The sequence below is a fragment of the Alligator sinensis genome, unplaced genomic scaffold (assembly GCF_000455745.1).
Source record: "Alligator sinensis unplaced genomic scaffold, ASM45574v1 scaffold628_2, whole genome shotgun sequence".
In the NCBI taxonomy this organism is placed as follows: domain Eukaryota; kingdom Metazoa; phylum Chordata; order Crocodylia; family Alligatoridae; genus Alligator; species Alligator sinensis.
This window is the reverse complement of record NW_005841833.1, coordinates 4,852,491-4,869,856: the sequence shown is the minus strand read 5'-3', so window position 1 is coordinate 4,869,856 and position 17,366 is coordinate 4,852,491. Positions and strand designations below refer to the sequence as shown.

The 17,366-nt window shown below is 41.8% G+C and overlaps 1 protein-coding gene across 12 annotated transcripts in view; it reads left to right on the top strand.

Annotated features, from left to right (window-relative positions):
* Positions 1 to 233: 233 nt before the first annotated feature.
* TMEM120B (transmembrane protein 120B) overlaps positions 234 to 17,366 on the top strand; it is a 39,687-nt gene continuing 22,554 nt past the window's right edge. For 10 of the 12 annotated variants that reach the window (XR_003093100.1, XR_003093098.1, XR_003093096.1 and 7 more), the window contains exons 1-6: positions 234 to 299; positions 6,248 to 6,366; positions 8,897 to 9,013; positions 10,537 to 10,596; positions 11,843 to 11,938; positions 13,135 to 13,224. Coding sequence is in view for 1 of the 12 variants with exons in the window: in XM_006015196.3 (XP_006015258.1) it covers positions 249 to 299; positions 6,248 to 6,366; positions 8,897 to 9,013; positions 10,537 to 10,596; positions 11,843 to 11,938; positions 13,135 to 13,224 (533 nt within the window). In the remaining 11 variants the exon portion in view is untranslated. Of the gene's footprint in view, positions 300 to 945; positions 1,379 to 6,247; positions 6,367 to 8,896; positions 9,014 to 10,536; positions 10,597 to 11,842; positions 11,939 to 13,134; positions 13,225 to 17,366 lie in introns of those variants that run through there. The other 2 variants (XR_003093101.1, XR_003093109.1) reach the window with 2 other exon arrangements.

Here is a 17,366-nt window from a genome sequence, read left to right as displayed (position 1 = left end):
CCTCTCCCCCAGTCTTTTTTAAAAGCCTCTGCAAGGCTCAGGTCTGTGCCCCACTTCCACCCGCGAGGCCGAGGCTGCCTGATGCCGCCACGATGACATAAGTGCCTATCACTCAAGCAGAAGCAACCAAACCGGAGCCGAGCCCAAGGGCAGCGGAGCGGGAAAGGACACCGCTTGCAGGTGCGGGGGGCCGCCCGCCCCCACCCCCGCCTGCTCAGTGCCCGCCCCGGCCCCGGCCTTCGCGCATCATGCTGCTGCGGGAGTGGCAGGAGCTGGAGGCCGAATTCCAGGAGCTGCAGGTGACGGCTCTGCCCGGCGGGAGGGGAGGGCTGCGGTCCCTTTGTGTCCCCGCTGCTCTGCGCAGGGCCGGGCTGCAGCACGAGCGGGGGATGCCTGGGAGCAGGCTGCCCACCCCTCTGCCTTCCTCAACCCAGCAGCGCTCGCTAAGCTAGCTGTGGGGCAGAGGGAAGGGGGTGTGCGTTAGAGGGCTGGCAAGGCAGTGGGGAACCCCTGGGGGTTGCCTGGCATAGAAAGGTTTGATGCCCTGTTTCTTCTGGCCTCTGCCTCCTTTTATTCTTCTTTTTTCCCTTTCTTCTTTCTCCAGCTGGGAAGTTACTGGAGAAAGTGAGAGGGCGCAGCATCGCTGCAATGTTTTGCTCATGAGCAGAGAAACTGAGTGGGTTGGGTCTGTTTTTGTTGGGGGGGGTTTTTGGCACCAGGGTATTTTAATTCTTATTTAGCTCCTGATCTTGCCTGCTGGCATGGGAGGGTTAGCCGGTTCCTTAACAAGTTTGGTGCCTGGCATCATGAATTGCCACTTTAGAGAGGAGAGTGTTTTTTTGCTTCTAGGGAAGTACCCTGTCTGGAGTGCGGCAGCCCTACTGACAGCACCTGGATGGAAACGTTAACATCTGTTTGCTGGGCCAGGGCAAGGTGCGGTGGAAGACGGATGGTGGTTCCCATTCTCGTTCAGTGCGTGTGGAGTATGTCACACCTGCGTAGTGCCTTGTAGTTAGGAGAGGACCAGGCATTATCCTAGCTCATGGTTTCTGGTGCTGTCTCCGCTCTGCTGCAGTTTCTTAGCACAGAAGGCTTTTTTAGGCAGTGTTCATCTTGTACGTACTTGGGGATGATCCTGCAGCGATAAAGTTGTCTTAAATCGAAGAAAGGCTTTTTTGCACGGAAGAGAGACAGTGGGAATCCCATAGTATTTCTGGCTTGTCTTGGCGGCAGCTTTGGAATAATACTGTGATTAACCAGGGTTCTCATGATTTATATCCACGATGAGTCTCTGACAGAGATGGGTGCATCTGAAAGCGAGGATGAAGTCTCCTTGGCTTTAAATGGCAATTAAAGAGCAAACCTGGGTTGGTAGATGGTATGTAAAGTACATATTTTGCTCATGTGATGCTGCTGTAAATTATCCATGTGTTTAGGTGAGGAAATACGTAATGCTAGGAAAATTATACTTCATGTTTCGGTATCTGCTTCCATACAGAAGATGGACAGCAAAGGGCACTTTATGCATTTGATATGGCTGATGCCCTGTATAGCTGTCTCCTAAATGCAGCTACTGTATATCTTCAGCAGAAACCATCTCAGCAGAAACCAGAAACAGTTTCAGGGAATAGTGTTAAATACCTTATCCTGCACTGTGAAAGATATGTAGAAAGAACAGCATTTATCCAGTGATATGTGGTGGGCTGTTTAGGGAACACTTGCAAAATGTGCTGTGGTGACCCTGATATCTTGAGGCTCAGGACACTGCCTTTTATAAATTCGAAATACTACTTAATTTAAACATGACAGCAGCACTTAATCCCCTCCATGTTATATAAAAATCCAGTGCCTTTAAATTGTGCCATGGATTAAAAATGTAATATAAAAATATAGCCTTGTGTTCTCATTGGTTTAGGTCATTGACCTTTGAACTGTTAAGTGTAAGATGCACACAACTTTTGCAATGTGCAGTGTGTAATCTTAAAATTGCATTTTTCAATTCAGTTTGTCATCTTGCGTAAAGTGAATTCACATAATACAACCTGGTATCACACTGTGAGAAGCTGCCATGGCCTGGTGGTTAGGACTGGGAGTCAGTTCTGCATTCATTACTAACTGCTATAGATTATTTAATACTAAGAATAACATTGTGGTAGTGTCTACTCTAAAGGCACCAGCTGGGGTTAGGGCATCCTTGTGCTGGCTACCGTACAAACACACGTCATTTACCACATCTGTAAAATTATGATAATGATTATCTCACAGGTGTTGAGAATAACGGTTGGTCAAATGCATTGCGATCATCAGATGATACTGCTATAAAAGTACAAAATGTGATATTAATAACGATTACTGGCATTTTTGTTATGTCCCATATTGTCTTAGCCTTGAAGCTCACTTTGTAATTGTACTTGCCAGTGCAGAAAGGACATATGTATGTGGAAGTAACTGCTCTGTTCCAGTCATGGGAGCTACTAATAATTAATAACTAAGTGCATCAGGGAGAAGACTATATAGTCTAAACAAATTAAACTGAATTAAAAAAAAATTCAGTTTTGCTACTTGTATCAAGCTAAATTCTCTTATGATGATAAGAGATAATGAAAGGTACTTTGGTTTGAATATAAAGTTCTGACTAACCCCTCCATTGGTTTCCGTCTTTCGGATGTGGTCTGTTAGAGATGGGCTCTGTGTCACCTTTGAGGAACTCACGAGGAGATGTTGTCTTTCAAGGAAATGTTGCTGTGTTTTGTGTGCATGAAAACAGCAAAAGGTTTATTAAGAGCAAGAACTGTGTAGCGGTGAAAGCAAAGGGACTACACCAAAATCATGAAGCCGCTCTGTGTAGCATCTCTTATACCAGCCTTTGCCAAGTGTATGTGCTGCTTAAACTCTCCTCCAGGCTTTCATAATCTCACTTTGTGATTACTGCATCATCCTTCTCTCAAGCCTCAACAAGCATAGCCTAATTCTGTTTTTCTGTCCAGTATCATCTGTTGTCTCTTTGTCATTTGGATTGTAAGCCCTCTAGGGCAGAGGCCATCTTTTGTTCTCAGTGCCTAGCTGGGTGACATCCTAGTCCTCGATAAGAGTCTCCGGGCATCATGATAATAAATGGATTCCTGGATCCTGTTATCTTCACTGCAGACTTCACGGGGAACCTTAAGTGAGTCACTTAGATTGAAGTTTGCAAAAACAAGTGTCTGGGGTAGCTCAGTTTTTGAGGACCCAACTTTAATACACTTTGAAGAAATCTGATAATTTTGTTTGTTTTGTTTCTTCTAAAGAAATCTAGAAAAGAGGTTAATTTAAGGTGTGGAAATCAGGGCCCAATGTTACTGGTTATTTTGCCTCCACTTTCCAGTCTGTAAATAGAAGACATGCAGTGAGTGTTTGTAACCTGCTTTTGGTTAATTAATTCAATCCTCACTTCTGTTCAGTGTCTTTTGGATGCTGCATTCCCAAGCCACATCTCTCTCCTGGAGCCTTGAGGACTAGATCTGGTGCATAACATGTGTTTTATATCCCACGCCTGCCCTGCAGCGCTTGTAGGCCTTCCTCTTCCTCTCTGCAGCATAGCCACCCATTTTCTCTGCCTACATGGGCCTTTTTGCATCTCTGGAACAAGTCCCATAGTGATAGACTCTGAAGATGTTTGTGTATGTGTTAGGCACAGAAATATATCTACTGTAATATTCAAGCTTCTTTTATGGACATGAGCCTCATTTTTTTTTATGAAAATAAGCTTCATGACTGTTGCTGTTTGTGTACACATATGCATGCACCAGTGTAAGTAACCAAATTATGGTATGTTTCTATGTGTTGGAAGGACAGATTTCACTGTAACTGTTAAACTTTAACATGCTGTTCTATATTAGTCACAAGAATAACTCCGGTTACTAATTTAACTAAGCAAACAGAGGGAAATAACTTCTATTTATACAAATGGACAGTCTTTGAGGCTGTGACACTGCAGAACTTACAAACTCAAGGAAGCCTGCAGTGTTTGTACACCTGCAGAATTAGTGAGCTTCATGTAGGAACCTTTCCAATGAAACTTAAGCCTTAAGTGCTTCTCATTGCCTATTCCAGAAAGGTGTACTAAAGTGAGCCCTCCAGGAATGTACTTGACCTTTTGGATTACTGTATTTTTGTTGATACAATAGGAGTTGTGCACCTGCTGAGTTGTAAGTAGGTCCCCTTTGTACAATTTCCCAAGTCATTTCTTAATCAATAATTTAACTGTCACATTTTGTTCTCTTGCGGACACGGACGTGCCCGAGGCTGTGAGAAGCTGTGGAACCCACAAGTTTGAAACTAACATGCTCGAGGCTTTTAAGGAAAGCAGAGCCAGCCTTGAAGAGTGATAATGACTTAAAAGGGCACTATTTGTAACTGAAAACGGCTTTGAGCACAGTTACAAACCCCAGCTTCCACAATAATTTAATGCCTGCAACGCAGAATTAGTTGCAGTTGTGAGGTGTTCAAATGTATGTTTTTCAGCTTGCGTTGAAAATGTATTTCTTTTATTGACCTGGACCTAATCAACAGATGATGCATCATAACAAAGCATGCTGCAGGCTTCTCCTGACCAATACACAGATGGGTTTGAGTCTCCTTTCTCTTTACCCTGGTTAGAGGTAGTTCCATTGGACTGAAGGAGCAAAGCTGTCAGTGTTCAACATGGAGATCAAAACTGACCTTTAGTTCATCTCCTAGATATCTTGAGTCCTGCCATTGCATGCTTGGCTGATAAGGATCGAACCCTTGAACTGAATTCAGACTTGTAAGGGGAGATGAGAACACAAAAGATGAGCCTGAGCTTACTAGTTCTCTGCTAGTTTTGAGGGCTTCATGCAGCTGATGTACTACATTGCTGCCATCCAACACAGCACTAATGAAGGCATCAGTAAGTCAGGCCAGGTGATTTCTGCCAGGATGAGAGGGAGGGAGGGCCCTAGCTTGCTGGAGCCGGCAGAACGTGTTACTCATGCTGTCTTATGGCATCCACATGACAGTGAGGAATCCAGGAACAGTTTGATCTATGAACAGAATAGATGGTTTATGGTGTGTATCTTCAACCAAAGGAGGCTTTAACTTGCCCAGCGGCATTGCTGTTGTCTTGCTTGGTTTAGCTTCAGCCAGTTGCACTTCATTTACAAGTTGAACTTTTCCACGTAGTGGGCCGCTTCATGGTTGTGTTGTGGTTGAACGTGGTGGAGGATCGGTAGTGGTGAAGCAGCTGTAGTATCTATGCTTTGCCCCAGAACGTTTCGGTGAGGATGAGGAAATGACCATGTTAGTCTGAAACCATGAGAAGCTGTGACAAAGCCATCTTTTAAAGAGGGGCCTTGATACTGCATGGAGCGTTGACCTGTGTCTCTTAACTAGAACGTGGTGAATTTGGTTTCTGGTCACTGAGATTGTGTTTAATTAGTAACAATGGTAAAGAGGTTTATATTTAAATAAGAGGATTTGGGGGTATTTTTGCTTTTAAATTTCCAGGCTTTTCAAAACCTCCTTTTTTCATGCTGCAGTGAAGCTGTAGTTCTTGATTTGTGATTTAACCAGTTGTTTCATAGAAACAGATTGGGATGAAATGCAGGATTATGGCTTCAGTGTAGGATCAGACAGGAGCGGGAGCTTACCTTGAGTGGAAAAGCTCATTATGAAGTATAAATGACAAATGCAGACAACAGGAGAGAGTTATCTTTCCTTTTCTATAGGGTTCTTCATACAGGCAACCCTTGCTTAACGCTATTTTGCTATAACGCTCATTTTAAATTGATACCTGATTTCACTTAGTGCTTAGCGAGTTGCGTTATAACGCTCGCGGTCGTTATTTTGTGTCATTAAAAACAATTGCGGTTGCCATCTTGGGTCGTCAAATCCTTCCGGTTTTGCTTAACGCTCAGTTTTTCAGGAACCAATTAAGAGTGCTAAGCAGGGTTGCCTGCAATTGCTTAGACTTGGCACCTCCATGTCATAGGCATTCTAAGAACTTTGCTCAAATAAAAATCATTAATAATGAATGAATGGAGCATTTATCTGTCTCTGAAAAATGCCTGCCTACTTGAAACTGGTAGGGTCAGGTAGGAAGGAGCCAGAGAGCAGTTTGGGCATCACTGCCTCCTGGGAAAAGAGGGTTATTTTTGTGTGTCTCTCCCCCCCAGTCTTTCTCCAAAGCTTTTTCTGGATTAGGTATTGTGTCACTATTTTTCTACCAACCAAATCTGTTCCCTTACAGGAAACTCACAAGGTCTATAGACAGAAACTGGAAGAACTTAATAACCTGCAGACTGCATGCAGCAGCTCCATACATAAACAGAAGAGGAAATTAAAAGACTTGAAATATAGCCTCCAAAGGTAATGGCACGCTTTTGGGTGGGAGGGTTCTCCATATCGAGTGGCTGAAATGTCTATATATTTGTTGTTTTAAATGCAGGGTATGTCCTGTTCACTTGTTTTGCTGGATGTTAATCTTGAATCCCCACAAAAGCAAAGAGCCTCATCTTGCCACAGCTGCTTAATGTGTTTAAATTAACTGGCATCAGCATCTAGCCAAGGAAAGAGAGAAATAAAAAAGGCCCCCTGGACCCTCTAGGGTTAACCTTGGAAGCCAACACAGAGCTGCTCCCTTTGTAGAGCTTGCCTTAACACACCAGGTGACAGAATGATTATCAGGCAGATGAAGCCTCAGTCCTTTAAAGTACAGTGAAAGTTGCATCAAATCACTGTCAGTCATATGGTTGCATCCAAAGGCAGAATTCAACCTTCAGCAGTGCTTGATTACTCATCTCCCATCAGTGACCGCAGAAGTTATAAGCTTAATCCTCTCTGTGCTAGGCTAAAGACATTGCCCTCTAGTGTCTTTCAATGTGAAATTGAGAAGGGTGAAAGTAGGAGCCTCTTTCAAACATCAGAGGCTGCTACTTCCCCCCCTTCTCGGTTTCACAGTACTTGGTAAAACTGCAAGTTTGGCTGTAAATGGTCAGCTCTGACAAACCACACGCAGCCTAGTAGCGTTGTAAGCCCCCAAATTACAACTGCAAAGCTGTGTTCTTGTTAAAATTGCACAACAGTTATTATGATTCAGAGCTAAATCTCTTCCATTGCTTCTTGGGGAGTTTTTTAAAACTACATGATGTCTTGGAGGAAGATTAATCTCATACCTGGTTACCTGGGACTGAATAATTGCTTTTGGATCCCACTAGAGCTGTAATATTTTTATCAGTTAACATTGACTTTCTAGTTCATCAGCTGTGTTTTCTGGTGTTTACTATCCGTGATGGATCTCATGTAAAGAGTATAGCCCTGATTAGCTGCCTGCCACATCTCTGTTCTTTAGAGAGCAGGCAAGGAAGAATCGCTGCAGCTGTGATATGATGGATGGACTTTAAGTCATCTTCCAGCATCTGATTTATTTATTTTTTTTTTAGAATTCCTTGACATGACCTGATTTATCGTTGTATTGTTTTAGCACTCAGGTGGTAAAGGCTGAAAGTAGAACTCCCTACTTCCTTCTCTTGTTAGAAAACTGCATTTTCCTCTTTGTTTTGAGCTCTGGGAGGCTGCTTCCTACCTCAGTCACAACCAGAGTAGCTTCTCTTCAAAGCTGGAAATGAACTAAAAATCCCCAGAAGGGCTCTCTTGCTTTTTGCGTAGTTTGAAGATTGACACTTATCTTCCTTTAGTTTGCCTTTGCAATAGGAAGGTAAAGATAGTGAGCTTTCTTTTGATAATCTGCTGTTGTGTCCAGTACTGCAATATTTCAGCACCTGTGGTATATGTTCCTCCGATCCCTCAGGTTCCCACTGTCGAAGGAAATATGAATTTTGTATGCTAAGAAGTAATATGATTGAGGCTAGGGCCACAAAACAATTGCTGCAAACGCCCTCCTGTTGCTTTAATATTGCCTGTATTCAGCACTGCTTACACTGGCACCACCTGCTGTGTCCAAAACTCTTGATTTCAGAGGACACACAGCAGGAAGAGCAGATCAGGGGGTCCCTTTTCCCCGCCTTCCTCCATCTAACCTACTATTAATTGTGCTGGGACTAAATTGATCTCTAGGATTTAAATGAGTTTGACGTCCTTTCACTTGTGCCTCTGTAGGATGCATGATGTCAGTTTTTTAAAGGCTAGACAATGTGCTTTTGTCTTCAGAGTGCCTTTCACGAGGAGCTTGTAGTTTGGATGGGAATTTTTTTAAAATTTAAAAGGGCATTTGTGTCAATATAGGACTTGTAAAAGCAAGCTAATTTTAAACATCTGCAGAATTGTTTTACATGGTTTAGAAAACATAACGAAGTGGGTGGGGGGGGAAGTTCCTTTTGAAAAGAGACAGCATTGGCCAGTATCTTTTGGGATACAAACACTGCAGCATCCTGCTTCTGCACAAAGAAACAAAACGTGAAACTCCTTAAACACAGGCTGTAACCTAAAGTGAAATACACTTGCTGGTTTGTTGCTTAATGTAATTTTCAAGCTGAGCATTATTGTTGGAATAAAGAAACAGACTAAATGGAGAGGTAAACTTATATAGTTAAAATGGAAACAGTTCTTCATTGTTCAGCTGATGCTATTAAAGCACTGGGGAAGCTACTGTTCCCCCCGCACCCCCCCCAAAAAAAAGTGTATGCATTTTAAGGTGGCTAGGTTCTTTGGGTAGATGTGATATCTTTTCTTAGACCAACTAAATAGTTGGAAAAAAGTTTTTCACAAGCTTTTGGACACAAACACCCTTCTTCAGGCATAGGGAGACTCTGCTGGTGTTATATGTTCTCCGAGGTAGAAATGAAGCTAATTTACAAAATTTAGGTCTGTGAAAATGCATTCTAAGATGGCATTAGCTCCTTTCCACACATGTATAAAAAGGGATTTTTGTGTTTTGCAGGTGCAAACGGGCAGCTGGTCCTGAAGAATCTGACCTCATCCAGCAAATAAATACCCAAATTAAAGAGAGGCAAAATGTTTTCTTTGATATGGAAGCCTATTTGCCAAAGAAAAATGGGTATGTATTTTCTAGCAATTATTTTTTTAAACAAGAAAGCTGATCTAAAGGCTCATAGCAGTTTAGTTCCCAAAGGAGTGTAATGTGTGTCTGAGAAATCCATGTATGATTTTATTCTCCATAACCATAAACTCCTAGCTGAGTTGCAACTTTAGCAAGCAGTGACTGCCATTGCCTCATTTTGCGCGAAACCCACATATTAAAGTATAATTTAAACTTTTCGTGCTCATACCCAGATTTTTATTTTAAAGCCAAAAATGTGATTCCTGAAGAGCTGCTAGTCTCCACTGGGGGATGAAAACACATTCCAGTTATATATATGGAATTTCCATAACTATTTTCAAATGGCACATTTTTTAAAAGGAAAAAGATACATGCTCAAAACCACAAGGGCATCTCCCTCACACGCTCTTTGTGGTCTTCCTGTTTGTACATGATCCTCAAAGATGTTTGAATTATTTTTAGAAAAATCTGTGTGGGTCTGAGACCATGCAGAAAAAATCTGAAGTGCCCAACATGTAATTTTAAATACTTCAGAGAGTAAATTAGATGCACATTTTTTAAACATGTTTGACTAATTTTACATTTGCGCTATACCTGTAAGTGCAGACAGGATGTTAATGCAAAACACAACACAACCTGCCAGTCTGGCCTGAAGTGAGTCGTGAGCATTTCTTCCATCCTCCAAAGTTGGCGTCTTTCATAAAACGGGACTGGGACTCTGAAGATATGGATCCATCCTCCAGCTGTTTTCAGATCTATCCCCTACTTGCTGTGTGAACTTACTTTCTGGATGCTGGTTTTCCTCTCTTTAAGGAGGGCATAGTAATGCTTCATTTCCTAGCAAGTTTTGAGGTTCAGTTTTTTAATATCTCTAAGGTGCTTTGGAGTCAGGGTGTTGCAGAACTGCAAAGAATGGAATTGCAAGGTAAGAGAAACCAAACAGTAACAGAAATTGCAGAGGATCTGATGAGTGACCGTATCTACTTAAAGAGGGGCTGCAGTGGAGAAGCAGTGGTTGTTCAGAAGTATGTTTAATGTGGATGTGAAAGGAGCTGTGCTGGTGCTGAGGCTTTGCTAATCTGGACCATCATTATTTGGAATATTCATATAAACTCTCCCACCACTTCTCTGTTTGGGACCAAGAGATTTGTCTGCAGCTCCTTCTCTCAACTGTGGTATTTTATTGTCTTAATGATATTGGGATGCAGTCACAAGTTGGTTTTTTGGGTTTTTTTGCAGATGTAACTTGTATATTAAAGACTGTTCCACTTCCACCCCCAGGAGCGTGTGTCTGATTTCTTAACATCCTAGAGACCGTAGAGAGACCTCCCACCAGGAGCTTCTTACCTGAATTACTCATGAAAGTATTGACTCATTTTAAGAATACCAATACTGTGGATCAATCTGAAGAGTGATTGATGTGTATTCCCAGTGAGCCTTCAGCATTTTAAATTAGCATCTGTGGTTTTTTCTTGGTTGCTGTAATTAGCTAATCTGTCTTCTGGTTGTTTATCTTTCAGTTTGTACTTAAATCTGGTGCTGGGAAATGTGAATGTAACTCTTCTGAGTAATCAGGCAAAGTAAGTATTCTTTTGTTGTTGTTTTTTTCCCAGTTAGTAAAAGACATATTGAAGTCCAGTTTAATTGGAAGAGCAGAGATGTCTTGGCTGTTCAGGGTGCTGGTGGATTTTCCATCCATATTCCAATTTGTTCAAGATTTTGGACCAAATTTGTCAATGGTGTGACTCCATTGAGGTCAGCCTCACCACTTGTCAGGAATCAAATGGCTTAAAAATGTTTGAGAGGTTTTTTGGGGATGTTTTTTTTTTTTTTGCTTATTTTAACAATGCAAAGGGGCTTCCATTTTGGTTTTTACCATAAAATGGCATTGTAAGACTCCAGGTACATTGAGTTTCAGTAGCTTCTGGAATATGTTTGATTGATTTGTAAGTGTGTGTGTGTTGGGGGGCGGGGGGAAGTAGTGTTTCCTTTTTTTAACTGCCAGGCCTGAAACTGGCCCTTGGGAACTTAGAGTCCAGCTGGGTTTGGTCTGGCTTCTGCATGTCAGTCAGTAAAATAAGGCTCTGCAGACAGGATATTTCTTTCAGTTAAACCTCCATAGCCACACTGTTTTCACATCATTGTGAGGATGGAGCCCCTGTTGTCATGCATATGGTTGCACAGGCATTATCGAGCACAGACTTAGGCCTCACTGGGAAGTCTCATTCTGCCTTTGGGTAAAACTTTGATATAGGTTAGTGATTATGCCACCATAACTCATTTAAGCTTGTTCTGCCACAGTTAATCTACTTGTAAAATTAATCATTTATTTACCTATGCTGAGATTTAAATTAATTCAGTGCATAAAAAGACTTTTTTGTCAGGTTTACTATGTAAGGGTCTTATGTCCACTGTACTGTGCTTCCATTCCTTTAGTGGTAGAGAAATGCAGCCTTGTGTCTGTTTTCTGTGTGTGTGTGTGTGTGTGTGTGTGTGTGTGTGTGGGGTGCTTTTTGTGGAGCAGGGAAGCAAGGGAGAGCTGGGTGAGGAAGGCATAATCTTCAGGAACATTTTAAATCCAGTTGGCTGTTTCCCAGTTGACATGTTTTCATCCAAGATTTAAAAAGCCCATTAATGTTAGAGGCCTTCCAGTTTGTACAAAGACAATTTCTGTGTACTGCAAGTGTGTATGGAGTGCTTGTGGATAAAACCAGGTCATTTCACCTGTAGAAATGTAAATCAGCTTGCAGTATTTAATTTGATATAATTTTAATTTGTTAATGTTAGAAATATTAATGCTTTTGCATTATTGCAATGTCACTCCAGGTTTGCCTACAAAGATGAATATGAGAAATTCAAACTTTATTTGACAATAATCTTGTTACTTGGTGCTGTAGCATGCAGGTTTATTCTTCATTACAGGTAAGATGGTATTCTGCTTTCTAACTAAGCTTTTTGACTGAAAATGCAATGGATCCCAACTATTCAATATTAATCCCTTTGCCAACTTAGTAGCACAAGTTAATAGACAAACAGCTGTTAAACACTGCTAACTGTCTCCTTGTTAATTCTCTATTTTAAGAGACACTATCAAGTAAAAATCATGAGACTGAGTCATGCAAAAAAATTAGGCCTATTCAGTCCTATTTATGTAAATAGGACTATTTATGCAAATAAAATAATTTGTTTGCACTTACTGATTGAATTGTTTTAATCCTTTGTTGCAAGTAACAGCTGAGATTTGATTTTTTTTCCCTTCAATTTTAGTATATTTCCTCATTATTCCTCTTTTCTTCATTTTGCTCAGTTGTGACAGTAATGGGTTAATTAGTTTTGCGTTCTCTGTGAGCATTGTAGAAGAGTGTTTGCTTAAAAAAAAGACGAATATTTGAGTAGTGAAGTTTAAAAACATGATGACAATATCTCTTGGCCCCTATAGCACTTCCTGGTGATTCTTAAGAAAACCTAACTTGTGTTGACCCTTCTGTTAGCTTTGCTTTTAACTTTGCCATTAATGCAGGATCACCTGCTGAGAAAAAAATTGCACACGTTCCATGCAACATGCAAACACTGTTGGGCGTCTCTTGGCTTCCCAGACTTGAGGATGTCAAAAATAAAAGATTTTCCAGACCTTTAAAATTAAGTATGATGCTCTTTTGCCTTTTAGTTGATTGGATTTAGAAAGATTTAATGGAATCTCCTCGCTGAATTAACTTGGAAACACCTGTGCAAATTGGATCAGCTATTTCTTCTGTGGTGCAGATGCTTCTTCAAAAGGAATTAATGTCATCTCTCTCTGCCTGCTTCTCTGCCTGGAATCCCAGCTCTTTTAGTGCATTGCCCTTCCCCAGAATTTTGGACTTTTAAACCGTTTTTTCCCCCCTCGCCTGCCCTGGATTTATGTGACTGTTGGTTTGAATAAAGGCACAGGGGGGCTTTTCAGCAAGTTTACTTATGTGATCCTGCCTAAAGACTTGTGTGACTAGGGTCTTGCTTTCTGTCATGACACAATAACTAGTTTTCATTTATATTTTTACTTGAGAGAGGGAGAACAATAGTGCTGAAATGGGTGTTCATAATGAATCATTCTTTTCTTACTCTCCTGCCTTTTTTCAAAGGGTGACAGATGAAGTGTTTAACTTCTTGTTGGTGTGGTATTATTGCACGTTGACGATAAGGGAAAGTATTCTCATCAGTAATGGATCAAGGTATGATAAGATGTTTCAAAGTAAATCAAACCCTACGATTCACTTGGTGGGAGGTGGGGGAAGCGGGGGAGAACTATCCCTCAGTCGGTTTGGTATTAGAATTGCAATGCATTTGTGATTAAAAATCCAGCTGAACTGGTTCTTTTGGATCTGATTTTTGTATATTAATTTTCAAATGCTGGGAAGTATGCTTTGGTCCTTTCCTCTAAAGTGCTAAAGGCTCTTTTATTAGTAACAAGCTAGTCAAAGGGGCAGCACAGATAATGAATGTAGAGGAGGTTTTCTACAAATTCAATAGATTAACAATCCAAATATAGAATAATGTTTCACCCTGCTGTTAATAGCTCCCCACACGTTTTAACTCAGTCTTAAGGTAACACTGCAGTAACCTTATGCTGTAGTTGGAGATCATCCATGCCCTTGATTCCATCCCCCTGGAATTGGCTTCAAACTCCCTCTCCCACAGGCAAAATATATGTTATTAAGCTGAAGCTTAACTTGCTCTTAGTCATACGGCTGAGAAGACTGGTTTTGTAATTTTTCAGGATGCTTATATTTTTTGGAATTGTGGTATTACCTTTTGTACTTCAAATTAGCTGTACAAACCCTGATTTTTTGACTAAAAAGGATGATGTATGTAAAAGCTTCACCCGGAAGTGAAAAGAAAGGCATATATTACTGATTTATATGCTTGAACTAACCATGATGTATATTACAGTTAGTTCAAGCACATAAATCAATAAAGTATGTCTTTCTTTTCATTTCTGGGTGAAGCTTATACCGGATACCTAAAAATATTTGCCTAAACTACAACATCATTAGATGTTAAAAGAGGATATCCACTCTAGTATTGTACTTGGATGTTAATACCAACGATAATATTTAAATGCTGCTGATTCACTATAATATTCAAGTTGCATTTGGTAGGTAAAATATACAACCTTTTCCATCTTTGTTGTATTACTTAGGCATCTGACAGCACTTTTTTACAGCCAGTTTTTCTGTTCTCCTACGTAGAGAATCTCTACCTTACTTGAAGAGATTTTTATATGGAAAAAGAATGGAGGAACAGAAAAAAACATTTAGGTTTTACTTTAATAAATTGATTTTAGAGGAGTCTTCATCAGAAATAGATACGTAAGGCAAACCAATACAACTCTGCCGGTCAACATAAATCAAGGTGACCGTGGGTTTTTTGGATCAAGCCCTGTAATTGTAGCACTCCCAGGGGACAGACTTCCTGACCAAACAGTTCCTTTCTGTTTTATCCTTGGCAGCACTGAGACTGGGGAATCCAGTCAGAGAAGCCTGGGCTAATTCCTACAGCATTCCTAGGAAATGTTACTGATAGTGGCATTGGACTTGCCCTCCCACATTCCCCCTCTTTCTGGCTGGAAATGCAGTGATAAAGAGACTCCATTCCTAACAAAAGATGGGGTGTTGACTCTTTCCTCATGCTGTTGTTTAAGTCCTGTATGTGTCACTAGAGACCTGTAACAAATGCTACAGCATGCTGCATGAGCATATGGTTTTAGCAATGATTAAAGTTGAGTATGATTTCAGGAGCCTCCTCTCCCAGCATCTTGGTAGCCATCCAAATCACTGCTTAAAAAAGAAGGAAGGTAACTAAAGATGGTAACAGGTTTGTTGCATCTAACTCTCTGCGCTCACCAGTTGGAAACGTGGTGCAGTTCTCACTTCTGACTGAAAGCAGCATCTGCTCATTATTGCTTATGAAACCCAACGTGACGCCTGTGTGGTCTAAGTTGCCTCACATCCACTATAAATGAGTTCATGCTAGGGGAGGAGATAAAATAGTGGTGCAAGACCCACAATGCGTAATGCAGATTGTAAATCTAACACACACACACACACACACACACACACACACACACACACACACCCACCCCCCTACACCTGCTGTTGGGCAATCTGCTGCCGCAGGATTTGCAGTTTCCTGCTTTACTAGTTTCTCTCATTTGGCTTGGTGGACACACTTTGAACAAGCAGCATTTACTTTAAGATCATGTACTCCTCCTTGCCCAGTAAACACCACTCTGAGACCAAATGGCTATGAACTCCTATTTAATTGAACATAATAAATGACTAGGCCAGGCACTAAAGTGGTGATGGTGGTAGGAGTCTTGTGTTGACAGTGTGCTGCACATCTAATTAAGCATTAATGATTGAGGTGCCTTTTGGTTACTAAGGTTTAACAACAAGCTGGGAGCAGTTGACGGCTCCTTATCTCAACTAGGCATTTATGCTCAAGAAAAGCCCTCTAGGGAGGATGTTTCCCCTGTGATGTGCTCAACAGGGAGTCACAAGGAACCTCATTATGTGTGGTGGTCGGGAGTGTGGGGTGTTGCATGGGTGCAGCATTCATAGAAATCAAAGCAGGCATTCTGGAAGGGTGGTCCAGAAAATCTCAAGAGTGCATCCCAGTTATACTCCTTCATTACTGGTGCAACTACAGCTTTGTGACTTAGAATTGCAGGATTGAACCCTGCTACAGATACAAGACGAACAATTGTAAGAGTAAAGGGTCTTGAAAACTTCACCTGTATAAGCAAGAGATTCGCTTCTAATTCCCAGGGTTGGCAAGCCGGTCAGTTCGCTGGTCAAATGTTGTCAATTGGCCAGTCAGTTGACAGCATAATTTTTTTGACTGGTGAAAGATCAGTCAAATATTATAGGAAAGCTTTGTGCCCAGGTCCTGGGCAGCCTGCAGCCAACTGCTCGGTGTGGCATGGGGAAGGTGCTGCCCCAGCTGTCACTTTTACTGGGTGTGAGCAGGGGAGGAGGGAAGAGCACTCCTCCTCCTCTGCGATGGCAATTGACTGTATTTGGCAATTTTTGACAATTGGTCAAACTTTATTTGACAGGTCAAATACCCAACCCTAGCAATTCCACTTCATTCAAGTGATTCTCTTGGGCACCGGTGATGATGTCAAATGGTTTGCAGTTAACTGACAGATCAGTGCTAGAAGGGCTGTATTGCAGCATGCTCCTGTCCTGTACTTCAATGGGTGGTCCCCATTCTTGTGACTGGGCATCAGTTGTTGGGTCCCACATGTTCCTAAACCACCTGGGTGTGAGTAGATTCATAGATGCTAGGGTCAGAAGGGACCTCAATAGATCATCGAGTCCGACCCCCTGCATAGGCAGGAAAGAGGGCTGGGTCTAGATGAGCTGCCTATCTAACCTCCTCTTGAAGACCCCCAGGGTAGGGGAGAGCACCACCTCCCTTGGGAGCCCGTTCCAGACCTTGGCCACTCTAACTGTGAAGAAGTTCTTCCTAATGTCTAGTCTAAATAGAGTCTAGCAGAGTCTATGTAGTCTATAGTTTGTTGATAGCATCTTGGCAGCAGCTATCAGTGGTATTATCTAATGTTACTTTGACAGCTGCTTTCCTCCTATGGTGAATAGTCACTCCGCATGTAAAATGCTTCCAGCCCCAACTCCCATGCAAAGTTTGTGCACATGGGGCATTTTGTGTGTTGCAAAAGTGCTGCTGCTTAGACTGGAGCAATAGGAGCTTAGTCCTGTACTTATTCCTCCTCCTGGTGGAAACATGGCATTGTTCCTGGAGAGGTGCTCTCATAATTTGCTACATGTATCCCCAGAGACTTTGGGAAGAATGGACCAGTCCGCCACATCACTTCCTTTTGCTGACTCCTCATGATTTCCCTTCTTGCATTTTTAATGTATTTGGTAGAGTATCAATAAGAAAACAAGATGGGGGAGTTCTGGCCTCTGTTACATCATAGCTTTTCCTGCTGCTAGTAGTGGCATACTAGCTGAGGAGAATCAAGTGTAAATTAAGCTCCCTTAGCAGGACACTGTGAAGCTTGATATCTGTGAAGTGCTTTGAAGAGGACAAGGACTGTATGGAGGCCCTGTACTCCATTAGAAGTGCAATTGCTGCACGTGGTAAATGGAAAAGCAAAAATAACCTAAACCAAAGTTTAGTGTAGTCTTAACCTGCTCCCCACGCAACTCAAATGAGACGGGGCTTTTCCTGTCTGTGATGGGGAGCATTCTCTGGCTTGCTTTCTACCTTTTATTCCATTTATTCTGCTCCCACAAGTTTCTGGGGAACCTCCTGATAATCCTCTGGAGAGGAGGATGTGGCTTTCTTG